The sequence below is a fragment of the Peromyscus californicus genome, unplaced genomic scaffold (assembly GCF_007827085.1).
Source record: "Peromyscus californicus insignis strain IS unplaced genomic scaffold, ASM782708v3 Scaffold_4__1_contigs__length_199733344, whole genome shotgun sequence".
Lineage (NCBI taxonomy): Eukaryota > Metazoa > Chordata > Mammalia > Rodentia > Cricetidae > Peromyscus > Peromyscus californicus.
In genome coordinates this window covers 55,193,165-55,213,550 of record NW_026294562.1, presented here as the reverse complement: position 1 = coordinate 55,213,550, position 20,386 = coordinate 55,193,165, and the positions used below count along the sequence as shown (strand labels likewise).

General features: G+C 47.5%; 2 protein-coding genes across 5 annotated transcripts; one reads left to right on the top strand and one right to left on the bottom strand.

Moving 5' to 3' along the window:
* Nucleotides 1-8,374: 8,374 nt before the first annotated feature.
* Rnaseh2c (ribonuclease H2 subunit C) lies at nt 8,375-10,482 on the top strand. Its single transcript, XM_052763201.1, has 4 exons — nt 8,375-9,592; nt 9,717-9,898; nt 9,973-10,092; nt 10,347-10,482. Exons 1-4 carry the CDS (start codon nt 9,421-9,423, stop codon nt 10,371-10,373), a joined length of 501 nt encoding a protein of 166 aa, XP_052619161.1. The 5' UTR covers nt 8,375-9,420; the 3' UTR covers nt 10,374-10,482.
* Nucleotides 10,483-10,560: 78 nt separating this feature from the next.
* On the bottom strand, nt 10,561-19,025 carry Kat5 (lysine acetyltransferase 5). 4 transcript variants are annotated; one of them, XM_052763197.1, is made up of 14 exons: nt 18,810-19,025; nt 18,644-18,710; nt 18,255-18,323; nt 18,028-18,164; nt 17,589-17,744; nt 17,425-17,499; nt 17,059-17,133; nt 16,060-16,308; nt 15,895-15,984; nt 13,264-13,404; nt 13,096-13,189; nt 11,365-11,524; nt 11,176-11,257; nt 10,561-11,087 (listed from the first exon to the last, which is right to left on the bottom strand). In XM_052763197.1, the coding sequence occupies exons 1-14, from the start codon at nt 18,819-18,821 to the stop codon at nt 10,953-10,955; spliced, it is 1,542 nt and encodes a 513-aa protein (XP_052619157.1). In that variant the 5' UTR covers nt 18,822-19,025; the 3' UTR covers nt 10,561-10,952. The 4 variants fall into 4 exon arrangements, with proteins under 4 accessions (XP_052619157.1, XP_052619159.1, XP_052619156.1 ...); XM_052763199.1 differs by lacking the exon at nt 17,589-17,744 and having other exon boundaries at nt 18,810-19,019; XM_052763196.1 differs by having other exon boundaries at nt 18,644-18,836.
* Between the last annotated feature and the right edge of the window lie 1,361 nt (nt 19,026-20,386).

The following is a 20,386-nucleotide window of genomic DNA, read 5'->3' as shown; positions in this document are numbered from 1 at the left end:
ATCAGACTGCAACTCACAGATCCAGGGAGGCTACCTAGCAAGGAGGACCCTAGGATGACTGTGGCTTATAATAAGTTTTGGTTTTGCCCAATCACTGGGCAAACTTTGGTGAAACATTTCACTATTGGGATAAGAATTTGTACCGTATCAAGCTGATGAACGGATATGCTGGCTGTACTTTCAGAAGGGGAGGCTAAAATCCTTTTAGATTATGGATTAGCCTATAGAAAAATGTCTGCCGTAAATCAAACAGTGAAAGGGAAGATGAATAGGAATCTCACTTACACAACTTAAGTAAAACATAGCTCTCTGAACAGATGAAGATAGGTTTCTTCCGTATCCCAGTATAATCCAGCTATTATTTGGCTTAAAAGGGCTTATTGGGAAATGTTATCATTTTTACTATTTTCTTTTTTTTTTTTTTTTTGGTTTTTCGAGACAGGGTTTCTCTGTGTAGCTTTGCGCCTTTCCTGGAACTCACTTGGTAGCCCAGGCTGGCCTCGAACTCACAGAGATCCGCCTGGCTCTGCCTCCCAAGTGCTGGGATTAAAGGCGTGCGCCACCACCGCCCGGCCTTTTTACTATTTTCTACAGAGAAAATATTTTCCAGTTTCAAATAACCCTGGACTCTTGAATTATAACCTGTTTTTATGTTCAAGCCATCTGTGTATTATTTCTCATGAAGTTATACATAAAATGTTTTTACATTTAAAAAAGGGGACAAGTACTATAGAATTTTTTTTTTTTTGAGCTGAGGATCGAACCCAGGGCCTTGCGCTTGCTAGGCAAGTGCTCTACCACTGAGCTAAATCCCCAACCCCTTTTTTTTCTTTTTTTTTTTTAGATTTTATTTATTTATTACGTATACAGTGTTCTGTCTGCATGTGTGCCAGATCTCATTATGGATGGTTGTAGCCACCATGTGGTTGCTGGGAGTTGAACTCCAGACCTCTGGAAGAACAGCTAGTGCTCTTAACTGCTGAGCCATCTCTCCAGCTCCCTAGAATTGTATTACATGAAATATATAGAATATACAAATTCATAGAGACAGAAAGATTAGACGTTATCTCAGGATGGAGAAGAAAGGAATATAGAGCTATGATTTCCTAAGTACAGAGTTTCTGTTTTGTGTGATGGAAAAGCCCCACAAATAGATAGTATCAGGATATATTATCATGAATGTAATAAATCAATACAATTAATGTAAATAATGAATATCATAAATAAAGCTATTGAATGAATACTGCAAATGTAATCAATGAATACCACAAATGTAATTGATATCATGAATGTAATTAATGAATATCATGAGTGTAATTAATATCTTGAATGTAATTCATGCCACTGAATAGTGAACTTAGAAATGATTACAATTGCAAATATTATGTTCATTTAAAAAAATAAGATGGAATGTAATCACCATACATTTTATGTGTGTATGAAATTGAAGACAGCAATGTTCTAAAATAGAAAGTGGTGATGGTATCATGGGCCTATGAGGATGCTGGACTAAAAAGTCTATCAAATTGTGCAAACAGAGAAATTGTATACCATGTGAATTATTTGTCAATAAAGATTTTATAATACATAAAAAAATAAATAAATAAAAGCTGACAAAAAAAGAACTATTTCCTACAAGTGGAACAGAGTGAGGAGGTAATGGTAAATTACTAAGAATTATATAAAAACAAGCTCTGGGAGAGGCCTATAATCCCAACTAATTAGGCAGGAGGGTCATAAATTCAAGGCCAATTTAGTGAGACCCTGGGGTGGCGGGGACGTGAGGACACAAAAGGACCAGGATCTGGTGAAGGTCACAAGAAAGAGCTGCTGAAACAGCCCAAGAAGCAGACCCTGGAGATGGACGAGGAGAGGCGGAGTAGGAACAAAGTGGAGCAGAAGATTGATGGCGGAAAGCCAAGGCTGCAGGGAAGGGCCCTGGCCCCGGGTGGAAGGAAGAGATGTGGTCAGAAAGAGGCTGTTCCTTGTCCCTGAGATGTCCCCTCTTCCATGCCTAATTAACATCTGGATTACCTAATACATCTTTTGCCACCTGTAGCTAGAATGGAGTGTTATCTTGAAGTCTGTTGTACATTATAATGAACTTTTTGCAAAAGTAAGTAATAAAACTGGGCAGTGGTGGTGGCGCACACCTTTAATCCCAGCACTCAGGAGGCAGAGGCAGGCAGATCTCTGAGTTCAAGGCCAGCCTGGTCTACAGAGCTAGTTCCAAGACAACCAGGGCTATTACACAAAGAAACCTTGTCTCAAAAAAAAAACAAAAAGCAAGTAATAAAGCTGGGCGGAAGTAGTAGTATTACAGTGAGTTTAAGGCTAGCCTGGGTCACTGTCTCAACAAACCAAGCAAGCAAACAAACAAAACCCAGAAGATCTTGGGGTACATGAGTGTAGAGTGCTGGCCTACTGTGTGTGAGACCCTGGTTCGTCACCACAAAAGGAGATGAAGAAAAGAACATTTACGACTAATATTCTACCTAATGGTGAGAAGCTAGATTGCCAGTTAAGATCAGACCGAAGCCAAGGATGTCTCTCCTCCACACTCCTTTCAGAAATCATACTGGAAGTCCTCACTAATACAATAAGAAAAGAAGAAAAGGAGGAGGGGGGAGGAGGAGGAGAAGAAGAAGAAAGATGGGGGGGAGGACGATAAAACTGTGTACAGATGGCATAGCTGTATAAAAAAAGCGCATGCCTTTAATCCCAGCACTCGGGAGGCAGAGCCAGGCGGATCTTTGTGAGTTCAAGGCCAGCCTGGGCTACAGAGTGAGTTCCAAGAAAGGTGCCAAATCTACACAGAGAAACCCTGTCTGGAAAAACAAACAAACAAACAAAGAACTAAATAATTGGCCATCTATTTCATGTTCATGGTTAGGAAGATATCCGTACTACCTAACTTGATATCTAGATTAAATGAAATGTCAATCAAAATATCAGAAAGTTTTTTTCAATGATTTAAAGACAATTTCTGTGCATTGTTGTTTTGCTTGCATGGATGTCTGTGTGGCGGTGTCCGATGCCCTGGAACTGTAGTTACAGACAGTTGTGAGCTGCCTTGTGGGAATTGAACCCGGGTCCTCTGGAGGAGCAGCCGGTGTTCTTAACTGCTTTGCCATATCTCCAGCTCCCCCAGTTTTTTGTTTGTTTATTTGTTTTGTGTCTGACACAATGTTTCTCTGTGTAGCCCTGGTGTTCTGGAACTTGCTCTGTAGACCAGGCTGGCGTAGAATTCAAAGATCTACCTGCGTCTGCCTCCTGAGTGCTGGATTAAAGGCCTGTGCTGCCACTGCCCGGCAATAGTTCTTATTTTTATGTCAACAAGCTGACTCTAAAGTTTATATAATATAGTAAGTTAAACAGCCAGACTAGTGGGCTGGTGAGAGGGCTCAGCTGATAAGGGTGCTTGCCACTCGGCCTGACAGCCCGAGTTCAGTTCTCAGAGCCCTCGTGGTGGCAGGGGAGAACTGACTGCTGAAGTTGTCCTCTGACAGCCACAGGCTTTGGAATCAATCACCTAGTAGACAAAGCTCTGGACGTGTCTGTGAGGGAATACTCACCCTAAGGGGGCAGCACCTTCCTACTTCAGTCCATCTGTCTGCCTTCACCCCACCCCCATGCACCCCCTCACTCAGATGGCTGCTGCTATCTGAGATTCCAGCCTCTTAGACCTTCCAACTGGGACTGGATACTGACAACTCTCCAGGAAACTCCAGGCCACAAGCACCAGATTGGTTCTGTGGAAGGAGATGTCCAACTTTATGGAATCATCAAATTCTCCCTCCTCCTCAGCATGCAGGTAGCCAGTGTTGGATTACCTGGATTGTCTAAGCAGGGCCATTCTGGGCCAGAGAGAGACTGACCGTCGCTCCTCCCCACCTCAAGATTTTATTTTGTATTTATTTATTTATTTATTTATTTATTTATTTATGTGTGTGTGTGTGTGTGTGTGTGTGTGTGTGTGTGTGTGTGTGTGTGTGTGGAGAGAGAGAGAGAGAGGGAGGAAGGGAGAGAGATAGAGAGCACAGGTGTCTGAGGATGCCAGAGACATTGGATGTCTTAACAAGGCATAACATTTCAAGTGGTAACTTCATGATGATTGAACTTGCAGGAGAATTCCCATCGAAGTTTCACAACACAGAAAAGAATGTTCATAATACTAGTAATGTCTGGGATTTTTCCGGCAGCGCTAGTCAAGACAATTAGAAAACAAATTTCAAGATGTAATGAAAGGCAAAATTATCATTTGAAAGTGAGAAGACTAATTCTGGAAAACCCAAGAAGACACAATGAAAATATCAAGAGCAACGGAAGAATTTGGTAGGTACCCAGGGAAAATTAATACATTAACAGCTAACAACTTTACCCTAGAGGAAGGATCTGAAAATTATGACTGGTAGGGCCGATCTAGCCCAACTGCCTGCTTCTGCAAATACTGTTTTGTCTTTTTTTTTTTTTTTTTTTTTTTTTTTTTTCCAGAGCTGAGGACCGAACCCAGGGCCTTGCGCTTGCTAGGCAAGCGCTCTACCACTGAGCTAAATCCCCAACCCCCAAATACTGTTTTATTGGAGCACAGCTATGCTCACTCATTTATGTATTGTCTGTGGCGGAGGGGTTTTGTTTGTTTGTTTGTTTAAATATTTTATTTTTATTTGTTTCTATTTTTTTGAGACAAGGTCTCATTATCTAGGCCCAGCTGGCCTAGAATTCTAGATAGACTGGGCTGACCTCAACCTCACAAAGACCCACTTGACTCTGCCTCTTGAGTGCTGGGATTAAAGGCATGTGTCTCTACACAGGCCTTTATTTTTATTTTTAATTATGTGTATATTTGTGTGTCTATGTATGGGTATGTACACATACATGAGTTTAGTACCCTCAGAGTCCAGGTGAGGGCTTCAGATCCTCTGGAGTTATGGGTAATTGTGAACAGCCCAACCTGGGTGCTGAGAACCCAACTCAGGTGCTCCAGAAGAACAGAAATCATTCTCAACTACTGAGCTGTCTCTCCAGCCCCATCCGCGGCAGTTTTTATACTGGAACGCAAGACTGAGTAGTTGTTATAGAAACTATAGTTCATTAAAACTAAATGGTTTACTCACACAGAAAAAGTGTGTCAATCCTTGGTACAGCTAAGGACAAATTAGAAAATACAATAGAAAAACCAATTATAATAGAAACAAATATAAATTACCTAGAAATAAATATATATTATTATATGTAATATAGAACTTACCAGGAAAACCTCACCACTATACAAATAGACTTAAAGCAGACAAGCGAATAAATGAAATAACTTATTCCTTTGTTATTTCGACACAGGGGCTCATGCAATCCAGGCTATCCTCAAACTTACTATACAGCTGAAGAGGACTTCCAATTCTCGTTTCTGTGTGTGTGTTTTTAGGCACATGTGTGAAGGTCACAGGATGATCTTTGGGGGTTGATTCTCTTTCTACCAGCGGGTCCTGGGAATTGAACTCAGTTTGGTCAGGCTTGGTGGCAAGGTTCCTTTGCGTGCTGGGCCATCTGAACTGCCCCAGCCTTCAACTCTTGATCCTCCTGCCTCCGCCTCTCTCAGTGCTGCTATTACTGGCTCACACCACCACATGCTGCCAATTTTATTTTGATCAAAAACTAAAGCAGACTTTCTTTAAGTTAACCAGCCAGCTCTGAGCCTTCTCTCTAGGCCCTGTGATAGAATGGCTCAACAAATCTTCACAGAGAGACCAGAGAGATCAGACTGAGGTGATACTATAATTAGTAAAGCTGCAGCAACCATTGTCACTAGAAAGAGAAGGATGTTTAATTTTGTGATTTGGACAGTGCCCGCCCATATTTTGCCAGTGATCAGGCATGACTGTGGAGTGGTTCCATTTGTATTTTGCCCTCAAAAAACCAGAAAGTAGCCTTATCCAGTGTTGATATTTGGTGAACATATGTTCAACTGAACAACAGTGCCATTAAAAAAAGAACTAAACATGTAATAAAGCAAATCCATCACAATTTGAAGGAGAACAACCAAGAAAATGAAAATACTAGGAACAACAAACGTTATTCTTCAGGCATCTAGGTAAGCAATTAAAATTTAAAAATTAATATCTGTATAGAATATTTGGCTGTCTAATAATGCTTTTTCCATTCTATAAATTAATAAACTATATACTTATATAATAAATTATATAATACATCTATGATTTAATGAAATTTGACTAACATTTATAGTTTCCCCCTCCCCTCATTTACAGTTCTACATTTATTTGATTTTTGGAAAAACTTGATATCATGTATCAATATTGGGTATCTGAACCAATAAACATTAGAAAAAGCTGAACAGCCAGGCGGTGGTGGCACCTACCTTAAATTCCAGCACTTGGGAGGCAGAGGCAGATGGATCTCTGTGAGTTCCTGGCCAGCCTGGTCTACAGAGTGAGTTCCAGGACAGCCAGGGCTACACAGAAAAACCTTGTATCTGAAAAACAAAAACAAACAAACAAAAAAGAGCTGAACAAAAAGCCAAAAGGCGTTTTAAAAAACTGACATGAGAAAATGTTGAAAATCCAACTACAGGGGCCTGACAAGGTAGTCCACCAGGTAAAGATGCTTGTGCCCATCTTAATTTGATTTTGAGAACCCAGGACCTGCATGGTGGAGAGAGAAACAAGCCCAACAATTAGTCCTCTGGTCTCCACAGTGCTCCATGGCACATTCCTCCCCCAAATAAGTGATTTAAAATTCAAAAGAAAATGTGACTTATAGGCAGAGTTTCTCTGTGTCCTGGCAGCTGCTTCCAAATAAATGACACCGAGACTTATTAATTATGAAACCTCAGTTGATAGCTTATACTTGTTGCTAGTTAACTCTTACATTTTAAATTAACTCACATTTCTTATCTACCCTCTGCCACATGATGATACCTTCTTTCAACATGGCGCATTCATCTTGTTTCTCTCTGAGTCTGCTTGTAACTCCTGAGTTCTGCCCTCCTTCTTAGCATTCTTTCTGCCCCAAATATCCTGCCTAGTCATCGGCCAATCAACTTTTTTTTTTTTTTTTGGTTTTTCGAGACAGGGTTTCTCTGTGTAGCTTTGCGCCTTTCCTGGAACTCACTTGGTAGCCCAGGCTGGCCTCGAACTCACAGAGATCCGCCTGGCTCTGCCTCCCGAGTGCTGGGATTAAAGGCGTGCGCCACCACCGCCCGGCCCCAATCAACTTTTTATTAATCAATGAGAGTAATACATATTTACAGTGTACAAAATTGTAGGTGGAGTTTTTTTTGTCAGGTCAGCTCTGTCCCACCAGCTGCTCCCAAATAACTGACATAGAGACTTAATATTAATTATAAATGTTCGGCCGATAGCTTAGGCTTTTTACTAACTCATAAATTAAACGATATTTCTAATCTAAGTTCTACCACATGCCTTATGGCTTGTTACAACCTCATTTTCTACAGTTCCTGCTTCCTCTGTCTGGCTTGAGACTCCTCAGACTCTGCCCTTCTTCCCAGTGTTCTCCTAGCCTGGCTCTCGCGCCCAACCTCTTCCTGCCTAGCTATAGGCCAGTCAGTTCTCTATTAACCTATGAGAGTAATACGTATTTACAGTGTACAAAGATTGTTCCACAGCTGTGACTGAAGGAATTCCAGCCAACTTGAGCATGACAGACATGGCTCTAGCAGGCCTTGCCCTTCCCCCACTCCCTCTTCTTTGCTAAAAACCATTAGATTACATTCCTAAAGCTAGCCACCAAGGTCTATGCCCTTATTTGGCCACTTCCTCCTCTTGAGGCTGACTACCAAAGTCCAGCAATCAAAGTATTGAAGTCCAGCAATCAAAAGCCCCCTTTGGCTCACCTAATTAACATGCCCAATTAAATTTAAACACCTCATCCTAACACAGGGTTTCCTCCGTATCTTTATAAACTGCCATTTGCCTATGGGCCACATCTGTCTCATCTCTATTCAGAGGAAGTCCTTTGTCCCACTCCTGGACAAATACCCCTCTTTCCTCTCCCTCATCTTCTATCTCTTTTCTTTGTCTCTTATTTCCTGCTTTCTGGCACTCTGGGACAAGTAAATCTCCTTTGTGCTGAGAACTTGGTCTTGGGGTCCTGAGCCAATACCAATCTTTTACAGTGACTATAAAAAGTTGTCTTTGTTGGGCAGTAGTAGCATGTGCCTTTAATCTCAGAACTTGGGGGTCAAAGACAGGCAGATCTCTGGGCTCAAGGCCAGTTTATTCTGCCTAGTGAGTTCCAGAACAGCCAGGAATATGCAGAGGAACCCTGTTTCAAAAAAAATTTTTTTTCTTTACAGCAAGAATTACCATACATATACAAAGCTCTGCAAGACAAGTAACACAGAGAAAAATGCATTTGAGAAATGGATTCATGTCCCTTATTTAAAAAACAAATAACCTAGACTGGGATCTAAAAGTGTTTTCCAGTGCAAGAGTATCTATTGGAGAGAAACCCAGAGTGGCAGCTGCTTCTGAACGGGGAAGAGACAGCAGAGAGTTGGCAGGAGGGAGGGCTTTTATAGGGTTTTTGGAGCGCGCGCGCGTGCGCGCGCGCGCACACACACACACACACACACACACACACACACACGGTGAGCTAGTGGAAAACTACAACGCAGCCGGAAGTATCGATTGGCTGCCAGCTTTAAAACATTGTTTGACCTGCGAGTCACCGGGGATTTTCAAGTCTTGGGGCTAGGAGACAGGACAGGGGCAAGGTGTTCTTTCCTTGGCCCTGGTTCCAGGAATGGGGTTCAAGTCAGGGATAGGGTGTTCTTTTCGTGGTTCTTTTTTCCTACAGAGTTGTGATTCTGGAGTATTTGTTTATTATATTCAAGGCCCTGAGTTCAATCCTCACCACTATCAAAAATCAATAATTTGCCAGTCAGTGGTGGCGCATGCCTTTAGTCCCAGCACTCAGAACAGAGACGGGCGGATCTCTGTGAGTTCGAGGCCAACTTGGTCTACAGAGTGAGTTCCAGGATAGACTCCAAAGCTACGCAGAGAAATCCTGTCTCGAAAAAATAAAAACAAACAAACAAAAAAATTAATAATTTACCAGACAACCTATATAAATAGGACTCTTCTAGGAATCCATTTCGTTTTTTTACAGCCAGCAAAAACCATAAAATGTTAGGGCTGGGCGTGGTGGTACAAGCCTGTAAACCCCAGCACCGGGAAGTGGAGGTCCGAGGATGAGATCACACACAATTAAAGATTTAAAAAATTAAAAATGAGGACTTGACCACAAGAAGGCGTGTCTTCGCAGAGGGCGCCCCCGAGAAAGGACTACGATTCCCATAAGACTCTGCGCCGAGCGTGCTCGGTCTCCCGACAGGCCCCGCGCGCCTCACCCGCCAGGTTTTGCTTAAGCCCGGGAGCGTCCTGGATGGAGAGTCCAGAGGAAACGGCGGGCGGTAAACAGCGCGTCCACTTGCGCCCTGGCTCGCTGCATGACGCCGAGCCGGCTACGCTGCACCTCCTGCCCTGCGAGGTTCTGGTGAGCCGGCCCGCTCCGGTGGAACGCTTCTTCACGCCCGCGGTGCGCCGCGGTGCAGACGGTGAGTCCCGGCAGGCCCCGCGCAGGCTACGGAGCTCAAGGGCTTGGTGGTTCGCGGGAGAAGCGGCCGGCACATTCCCAGGGGGCCAGGCCTGCCTGATGGGCTTTGAATGTTCCTCCCGCAGGGCTGCAGGTGTCGTTTCGGGGTCGCAGCCTGCGGGGCGAGGAGGTAGCTGTGCCGCCCGGTTTTTCGGGATTCGTGATGGTGACGGAGGAGATGGGAGAGGGGCTGATAGAGAAGCTGAACTTCTCGGGGGACGCGGAAGACAAAACGGACGAGGCACAGGAACCACTGGAGCGCGATTTCGTGAGCAGAGGGAGAGGGTAGGCACAGGTGAGGGTAGTAGCTGCCGTCTCGATTCTGAACCCGGCCTTTCCTAGGACCGCTTTATCGGAGCCACCGGCAGCTTTAGCCACTTCACCCTGTGGGGTCTTGAAACGGTCCCTGGCCCGGATGCCAAAGTGCACAGGGCCCTAGGTTGGCCCAGCCTCGCTGCAGCGGTGAGTACACACATGAGCCCTTTCCCCGCTAGGCTCGGCTCGCCCCCCCCCCCCCCCCCCCACACCCGGTTTGAATCGTCCCTAGTAATTTGGGGTTTTTAGGGACCATGACTCTGGAGGATCAGACTGAGGAGTGGTGGGAGGCACTCCTCACCTCTATCATCGGGCCTTCTTAGAAGGGACTCACCCTGAGCAGCTGGGTTCCCACCTGTTTTGTATGAGAAGTCACATAGTAGAAGTGACTCCTGTTGCAGATTCACGAACAGGTGCCTGAGGACTGAGAGCCAGAGCATGAAAATGAAAGTCACAGATCCCTTCACACCAGTAAACCAGCAATAAATTCACTTTGGAGCCACTGTTCTAATCCCAATAAATGAGCTCTTCACAACACCTGTGCGTCTGTGGGCACCTTAGCACCCTGAACCTGGCATGGCATGACACCCCACCTGGCAAGAACTTTTGATGCTCTGCCTATATAAACAATTTATTGCTGGGGGCAAGAGGGGCCAGAATTTTACAACCAGCACCCACCCCACCCTCCAGCTCCTCCTTTACAAAAGAAATGTTTACAATCGCCAGTCCTCTGTACAGAATGCTCCCACCCGTCTCAATGTACACAGCTGCCTGGATCCCTCTGGTCCCTGTGTTCAGAGCAGACCTGGGCCGATAAGCCAGCTATCCTGGGAGTTGGCCTAGCCCTGAGCTTGCCTTGGTACTGGCCACTAGTTGGCCCCTCCTAGGCCTCTCCTTTTGGAGCTGTCCTCAGCCCGCCTCCCTTGGTGTGCCTCTTGGAAGGGACAGGGCAGCCTGCCAGCCCCATTTCTGCCAGCTCTCTTGATGCTGCCATGGGCAGTGTCTGGTCACCACTTTCCTCTCTTGCTCCAGTCTTTGGGAGTGAAGTGCAGACACTTGGAGTCAATTCGAAGGAGCCGCTTGAGCATAGCCCGCTCATGCCCATCCACGATGTCCTCTGACAGAGTGAGGATATACTGGCCCTAGGCAAGAGACAGACCCAGCATGTGGTCAGTGCATAGGGTCTCCCACCTGTACCCATTCACCTATCCCCTTAGTGTGCCTCCTAACCTTGTAGTAATTGATGAGATTGAGATACTGCAGCGTGGAGATGACATCTTCTTTCTTGATACTGGTGATTTCACTGATCTCACTGCGGGAGGGCAAAAGTTAGGACCCCTGAGGGTATTCATCTGTCCCCAGGAGCCCCAGGAACAGACAGGTCATACCATGCACCCCCAGCTGGGCATTCGGGCTCACTTGATGGTAATCTGTGGCCTCTCCCCGCTCTCTGACTTCAGTCCCATCAGGATCTCCAAGATGGTTTGGGACCAATAACTTCGATAGGATAGGAGGCCAAGATCTGACAGGGGCTTCTCAGGAGTACCCGTCTTCCCTTCTACTTTAGAGAGTTCATAGCCTAAAGCAATGGAGCACAAGATGCTGAAGAAGCATCACAGGTATATACAGCAGTAAGTAAGAGCAGATACTGGTAGAGGAGCTAGGCTGTGGTACTCCTGGTAATGGATGAGTAGCTTCCCTGCCTGCTGAGACAGTGGGGAGCTGAGAGCACCCAGACAAACGGCTATAACAGGGTACTTGCTAGCCACTGGAAGCTAATGGGATGCAAGTGCTAGATCTTCCTTTGCCATCCCAGCCTGTGTCTGGGGGCATTGGGAGGGTGGTAAGGGAGCCCTTTATGATCTGAGTATACTTGGAGGATACTTTTCAGTGTCATTGATTTCCCTAGCTGTGATCCTGGGAGTGTCAGCTGCTCCTACCACCAGGATGAGCTGGGTGGTTGAGGATGTAACAAAAAAGTTCAGTGGTGCTTCCTCAGAGCCAGGTAACTGACCTCTGTAATGGCCCTTTCCCTCTTACTGTGCTGACCACTAGGCACTGCCGGACAGTTCATGATGAGACCTTTAGGTCCTGCAGAGCTGACAGCTCTTTATTCTCTCGCCAGGGCCCTGGGAGATGTCCCAATTAGTTTGGAGAAACCCTCCCTTACCTTCAGCTATACTGACAACACTTTCTGCTCCTGGCTATATCTCTGTTGGCTAGTCTTACCCTCTTTGCTCAATCTCCCCTGGACAAGATGGGCTGGAGAGACTGGTGTCTAGAGAGGAAGCCAGAAGGGGAAGAGAGCATAGGGGTTCCTACTCAACTGTTGGATCCATGGTGTACAGTCCCATGAACCCACTGGATGCCGTACTTGCCTCTATAGTTCTGAGTTCCTGAGCCTGTCCAGTGATTGCCTCCTGCCCTTTTATCGGGCTCATGGCACTTCTGTGGTCTGTCCCCTGAGTTTCCTTTCACCTCTCCCAGGCTGAGTTTCCAGAGAATGTGATTCCCAACTTGGAACCACTCAACTAATAAAATATTCCAAACAGATCCTGACTTTGAACAAGTAAAGCATCTGCCTTTCACCAGCAGAAAAGCTAAGGCGTCTTCCCTGACTCCTAGATCAGAGAATAGTTAAGTGAATGGAATGGGCATGGATGGGTTAACTAACACTAGAAAACAAAATGTGATTGCAGAGTTAAGAGCCCACCTGTGATGAGAAGGGGCCAAAGCCCTCCCAGGCTTTAAAAGACTAGCCTGACAAAGGAACAGGGTACAAGTTCATCTTTTAGTGGATTAAACAGCCTTTTGGACATCTACTGCCTGCAAGGCTCAGGGCATGCCTGGTGACATAACCAGGTACTTACTATGGTACACACCCAGAGGTGAACATGAGGAACTGGCTGCTCCAGACGGGAAAAAGTGGGTGACACTTAAACCTTTACCCAAAGAGAAGTGGGTGCTGGGTACCCACTCTGGGAAATAGGGTAGTTACTTGAGGAAAGGACCTTGGGAGAGTGCCCCCTTTATTTCTGGCAGCTCTCCTGGTGACTGGCAAGTCTGCATGTGAAGCACAGATGAAGGGACACCCATACCATATTGGGCCTGCTAGCCTCCCAGACTCCTGGTCAGGCAGCACATACTCACTGAACTCAATAAGCAGCTTGCCATAGCCCCGGCGCTGATAGGGAGGCAGAGTCAGGATACAGGCCACATTGTAATCTTCTGTAGATTCTTTTTCCTGGAAGAATAGGTGGATTTTATGGAAGGCCTGGCTCAGGGCAGGGCTGAGGGACAGTCTGGGTGAGCGCTGACCTTGGAGAAGTAGCCCACAATGTGGAAGCCCTTGCAGTCATACTCTGTCATCACGTAGAAGAGGAAGGGGTCTGTGTCATAGTACAGTGTCTTGTGGTCGAGGAAGCACTTGGCCAGAAGACACAGGTTTTGTGAGTAACTCTGTAAAGAAAAGGGCCTGTCAGTCAGCACTCTGGGGGTACTATAAAGAGTTACATCTCACTGTGGCCTATGTGACTGCAGGGGTACACGTACCACAACATGCATGTGGAAGTCAGCACTCTGGGGGTACTATAAAGAGTTACATTTCACTGTGGCCTATGTGACTGCAGGGGTACATGCACCACAACATGCATGTGGAAGTCAGCACTCTGGGGGTACAATAAAGAGTTACATCTTACTGTGGCCTATGTGACTGCAAGGGTACATGTACCACAATATGCAAGTGGAAGTCAGGAGCTTCTTGGGAGTCCATTCTCTCCGTCCACAGTGGACTCAAGTGCTCAGGTTGTGTGACAAGGACTTCTACCCACTGAGCCATTTCAAGGGCTCTGAGGATGAGCTACTGCAGTTGACTAGTGGTGAGCTTCCCTCCTAGGACCCTGACCCACCAGTCAGTCCATCACCACTGCTTAGGTAAGGACCACTTCTTTTTTTCTGAGACAGGGTTTCTCTGTATAGTCCTTGTTGTCCTGAATCTCACTCTGTAGACCAGGCTGGCCTCAAACTCAGAGAGATCCGCCTGCCTCTGCCTCCAGAGTGCTGGGGTTAAATGTGTGTGCCACCACCACCACCTGGATAAGGGCCACATAAGTGTCCAGGAGCATGTGTACGAGTGTCTAGCTGCCTGCCCCTCTGGTGAGCTGCACAGCTTTCCATATACCCAGTAAAGCCGGCCCTGCCCTGTTCCACTTAACAAGAGTCAACTTCCAAGCCAGGCGTGGTAGTGTATGCTGATAATCTCAGCACTTAGGAGGCAGAGGCAGGATATAAGTTTGAAGTTAGTCAGCTGGGCTACCTCGTGAGAGCTTTTTGTTTGTTTTCTCTGTAGCCCTGGCTGTTCTGGAACTCACTCTGTAGACCTGCCTGCCTCTGCCTCCCCAGTGCTGGGAATAAAGGCGTGCACCATCATTGCTGTCCCCTGCCCCCCTTTTAAAAAGGTTTTCCCATGAAGTTAGCCTCACGCTCAGTCTTAGGAGAGAAGTTCTACCCATGTGGCTGTCCTTGGGTGTCAAAACCCTAATGCTCTAGCCATAGTGATGCCTCTTGGGAACTGGTCTGCTATTCTCCAGTGGAGGTTTAAGAAAATGCCAGCCTTAGTGGTTCTTCCTGTAAAACTTGGACTCGCTGCTTTACAACACACATGATTTCTAGAGGAGTTTTAGATAGCTTTGTAACCACCTGCTGATCATTTTCTCAGACACCACACTTAACACAGAGCAGTTGGTGGCACACACCTTTAATTCCAGCACTCAGGAGGCAGAGGCAGGCAAATCTCTGTGAGTTCGAGGCCAGCCTGAACTACATAGTGAGTTCCAGGACAGCCAGGGCTACACAGGGAAACCTTGTCTTGAAAAACCAAAGGAAAAAAAAAAGGGGGAACAGTGTGTGACTTTGTCTTTTTCTCGAGCTCCCCCCCCCCCCCCCCCACTAATCCTGGTACCTGCCTCTCTCCCTCAATTATCCTGGAGGCCCAAGAGAGGTATGTATCTCAAGGGGCTCTAAACTTCTCACCTATAAGACCCAAACCTGCTCCTCCACTGATCTTGTTCCTGACACCTGACCTCTGGCCTTCAAGTCTTGCCTCATCCCCGCCCCTTTTCTTGTACTTTTCACACATACTGTCCTGTGCCAGTCTCGCATCTCTGAACCCAGCTGCTTAGAACTGCCTTAGACATGTTCTCTCCTTCATGTCCAGGTTCACAGGTCAACCTGGACACTTTCTCAAAATAAGATTTGACTGTATACCCCTAGCTGGCCCAGAACTCCTTACAGACCAGCAGAGATCCACCTGCCTCTGCTTCCTGAGTGCTGGGATTACAGCATGTGCCATCATACCCATCCACGATCCTTTTTGTTTTTGAGAAAGGATCTTATTAGCTAGCCTTGAGTTTCAAATGCTCCGACCTCAGCCTCCTGGGTGCTGTGATTACCACGCTGGGCTAAACTGTTCTTTAAACGGCTTCTAATTTTACATTTGACCTTTGCCACCATAAGTTCTTATTTTTGTTGCTGTTTGTTTTGGGTTCCTCGAAACAAGGTCTCTCTCACTTTATAGCCCAGGTTGGCTTGGAACTCACTATAGCCCAGGTTAACCTTGAACTCAGGACTTTTCTGTGTGCTAGGATTACAGGCATGCACTGCCTAAAAGTTCTGATGATGGCTTCCTTTGAACTCGGCTAACTTACCCTGTGCTTCACAACACTTCTCACACTGGGATCTGAAGAGCTGTGGTATGTGTGCTACTGCCTGCCATGGACAGTGACTCTCAGGGAATAGTGTGTCTAAATCCTAGTATTCTGTACATTCCTGCAGCCCCTGCTCTACATCAGGGAGTCAATAAAAACAGGTTGAACTGGAGTTGTCAAGTGTTGTGGGCAGGAAAAAGTTGTTCATATGACTTATTCTGGGCCTGTTGCCCTAGCCACTAACCTTGTTTTTCCGTCCATCAATCTCAAAAAAGGAGATGGTGCCCTTGCGGTAAATTTCATTGCCTGGAGGGTGCCGGAGGTCACATTTGGTCTAAGGACAAAAGGAGGATCAGGTGGGGACTGGTGTGGGTATACTGGGTAGGCAGCCTCCCAAGACCCCTCATACCAAGTGGCGCTGCAGACACTTGAGGCTACGGCCATATTTGAGGCAAAATTCGCACAGGTAGAGGACAGGTAGTGTGGTGAGCTCTTGTGGGTACGGGGAGAAGTACCACGGCTTGAGGCGATGCCGGCCAAGCTCAATACACTCGATGTTCTTCATCCGGGTGACAATGTCGTCGTGACTCCGGTCAGACACCAAGCTGCCAGTCATTCGTGGCGCTGATGGTATTCCATCTGAGCTGTCCTGAGAGTCCTGCCCAAGGCAAGTGGGAAATAGTAGATTGTAGCAGACAGATCAGCAGAACATGGCTCTCAACCCAGACACAGGTTTCTTCCTTCAAGCATAACATCAACTAAGGGCCTAAGGGCAAAGCGCCATAATCTTCTTTCCGAAATAAACCAAAACTGAGAAACTGTGATTAAAAAAAAAAAATCACCCAATAGCTAATCTGCCTGGCTCCTTTTTTCCCCTATTTATTTGTATTTTTCATATTTCCTGAGATGAACATGCATTAATTTTGCTAAGAATAACAGCTTTATACCAAAAAAATCTTCAAAACAATAAACTATTTTTGGCTTGCTAGTTGGGGAGAAGCTTCAGTAAAATATTCCTGACAAAGACCGGTTTGCCTAACCAGTTCCTTCTCCAGAAGTGCCCCCTGACCTCTGCCTGACCTCCCCCTGACCTCTGCCTGGCTCTTAATCTCATCAACACCCTTACTGCCTACCACCTCATTTGTTTTTGTGTCTGTCCTCAACCCCCCTTGAGATAGGGTTTCTCTGTGTAGCTCTGGTGGTCCTGGAACTCACTCTGTAGACCAGGCTGGCCTCAAATTCAGAAATCTGCCTGCCTCTGCCTCCCAAGTTGCTAGAATTAAAGGCGTGGGCCGCCACCACCGCCCAGCTTCCTGTTTGCTTTTAAATTAGTCACTGAATGAACTCTGTTCGCCCAAATCCATCTCCTTCACCCAGCTTTCCTCTTCCTCTATTCCTTGATACCCACCTCATCAGTGCCCAAGCAATTAGATTTCCTCTTCCGGCCTGGCTGTGCTGCCACTGCCCTACGGGCTGACCCATTCTGTGGATGAGAAGAAGAGAAAGATGAAGAGGGAGCAAAGACTGGAGGGCTGTCAAGGTGGCTCAGCAGTTAAGAACCTTGACTGCTCTTCCAGAGGACATGGACTCCTTTCCCAGCATAGATGGTAGCTCACAACCATCTCTAACTCCAGTTTCAACGGACCCAATGCCCTTTTCTGGCCATGGGCACCAGGCATGCACGTGGTGCACATACATAACGCAGACAAAGCGATCATACACATAAAATAAAAATAAATCTTGTAAAACACGGAAAAGAAACTGGAAGACTCACCTGGGGGAAAACTGAGGCTGGAGCTGTCTCGCTGGGCACTGGAGTTGCTGGTGAAACCACCTCCACCTTCCGTTTCTGCAGAGAGAAACCAAGAAAGGTGGGTCAGAAGGTAGAGAAGGTGGGACCTGAGAAGAAAGCAAGGTCCCTGGAATTGCTGAGGGTACCGTTGAGCGGTGGTTGGGTTGCAGGCAGGAGCTGGAGGAGAGCGGCTGGTCGGGCTCGCCACCGGGAATGGCCTCCCGCTCCTTGGGCAGGTTGAAGCGGAGTGTGATCTGGACCGGGATTGGCAAGGTCTTCCCGCTGGCCTGGGCGGAGGCCGGCTGTAGAGATAGGTCCAGAGTCTTCCTCTGGGGTGGGGATGGTGGTGGGATGGCGAAGGGGCTGATGGGCCCCTCAACATGGAGTGATCCAATCCCACCCTCTGCCTTCTCTAAAGCAAGGCAATAGTGGACTCTGGAAGCTACACCTGCAATTTGGCCCCCATCCTTTGCAAGCTGAAGTCATGGCAGGAGAATGCTGCCTCCTGCCCATTCAGGAACCCGAGGCCAAGAGATGCGAGAAGGAAGAGGCAGGAGAGAAACGTGAAATGGGGGACCTACTCACCACCTCTCTTTCGGGAGAGCCGGGGCGGGACCCAGGAAGTCCGTTCTTGGTAGGGGTCTTGGCCTCTTTCTTGGGGAACTGGATCTTCTTTAAGTCCAGCCGCTCGTGAGTCACCCATTCATCCAGACGTTTGTTGACTGCAGCAGTGGAAATGGTTCAGGAGGGAATGCCAGAGGCTGTCCTCAACCCTATCCAGCAACCCCACTTTGCCCGGGCCCAGGACTCACAATCAATGTAATGGACATAGAAAAGCTTCCGGCCACTGATGTCCTTCACGCTCAGGATCTCAGCCAGGGCTATGGGAACAACACAGACAGGGGGTCTTAGCCAAGCCAGGTCATGAGACTCCACCCTTCGACCTGAATTCCACCTCCAGGCTGGATCCCTATGCCCCAGCACCTAGAAGGGTTGGCTCAAGACCTATTTAGTCTCCAAGAGACACCTCTCTGCAAGCCCCGCCCGGCTCATCTCCGTACGTCTAAAAGCCACGCCCCTCCTTCCGAGTATCTGCGACCGCCCCAGGATTGCAGAAGCCCCTCCCTCTCCCGTGTGCTCGTTGACTCCCTCCCGCCCCTCGCCCTCTGGTTCCTTGGACCCGCCCCCCGACGTCACTCACGCCACTCATCTTCGTTGTCCTGGTTGCGCCGCAGCACGGGCAGGCGGCAGCCCTCGATTATCTCCCCCTGGGGAGACAGCGCGGCGCCAGGGTCGGCTACTGGGGGGCCTCGGGCTCTACCCACCTCCCCTGGCTCCCTCCGCCCCGCCCCGGGCACCGGACTCACCACCTCCGCCATCTTCCCTCCCTCCACTGCCACTTCCGGCCCCTCTGGGAAACGTCACTTCCGGAAGTGAGTGAGCTACAGGCCCGAGCCCCTCGAAGGTACTTGAGAGTCTAACACTTGAGAGTCGCTACTGGCTGGCTGAGAGCAAGGATCAAGCCCATTTCAGGAATGGAAGAACAGGGTGGTGTAAGCCTGTGACCAAGTAATAGATGGAATCCCCACAACTCGCACTGCGATTGGAGGAAAACCGAGCCTGTCACGTGACGCCCACCGGGTCCGACGCGGGTCACGCAGATGAAGTGTTTAGGCTTTGACCTGAGGCTTTGTTTGGGCGCCTCGTAGTGGCAGCGGGAAGCGTCGCCCTGAGTCAGAAGCTGGGAAGTGAGGTTTTAACCCTGGAGAGTCAGTAGGGCTAAAGAGATTTGAAGACCCAGCCACGTGTTTGCATATCGTTGCAAAGGCGTAGGGACTTAGCAAGATTTTCTTTAAGTTTTGTATATTGGGTTTCTCTTTTTAAAATAGTAGAAGGCTATTTTAAAGGCGTGGTGGCGCACGCCATTAATCCTAGCACTCGGGGGGCAGAGGCAGGCGAATCTCTTGAGTTGGAGGCCAGCCTGGTCTACAGAGCAAGTTCCAGGACAGCTAGGGCTGTTGCACAGAGAAACCCTGTCTCGAGAAAAAGAAAGTATATATGTGGCCCTATAAACGGAAGGTTCAAGAATCCAGTAATCAGTCCACAAGGATGGCTGTCTCAGCTGGCCTTCAGTATATACAGGAATCTCAAAGAAGTAGACTTTAATGACAGTGAAGGAATGGACTTGCTAGGGAGAATGAGAGCAAGTAGGCAAAGTGTAAAAGCTTCTGCCAGGCGGTGGTGGCACACGCCTTTAATCCCAGCATTCGTGTCAGAGGCAGGTGGATCTCTGTAAGTTCGAGGCCAGCCTGGTCTACAGAGCGATCTCCAGGACAGCCAAGACTACACAGACAAACCCTGTGTTTTGGGGGTGGGGTGGGGGTGGGGGGTGGAACCAAACTCCTTCCGTGTCCTTATATAGGCTTCCTTCAGCAGGCATAGGCTCCCAGCAGCAGGTGTGTCCGGAAATTAGAGGTGGGTCTTCTCATTTTAAAGATCCAGATTAAAAGTGTGTCTTTCCCACCCCAGAGATCGGGTTAGAAGTGGATCTTTCTGCGGGCTGGTGGGAGGCAGAGGCAAGTAGATCTCTGTGAGTTTGAGGTCAGCTTGGTATACAGAGTGAGCTTCAGGACAAATTACATATATATATATATATATATGTATGGGTGTTTGGCCTCATGTATGTCTGTGCACTACATGACTGCCTGATGCCAGCAGAAGCCAGGAAGGAGCATCTGATCTCCTGGTGCTGGATTTAAAGATGGTGAGCCAGCATATGGGTGCTGGGAAATAATCGGGGTATTCTGAAGGAACAGCCAGTGCTTTTAACCACTAAGCCATCTCTCCAGCATCAAGGACACCCTTTAAAAGTAGATCAACCAGAATGGGATTCGGAAGAGGAAGGGAGGCCACGAGTTGGGCTTGTCTTGCTGACTTCTTACTG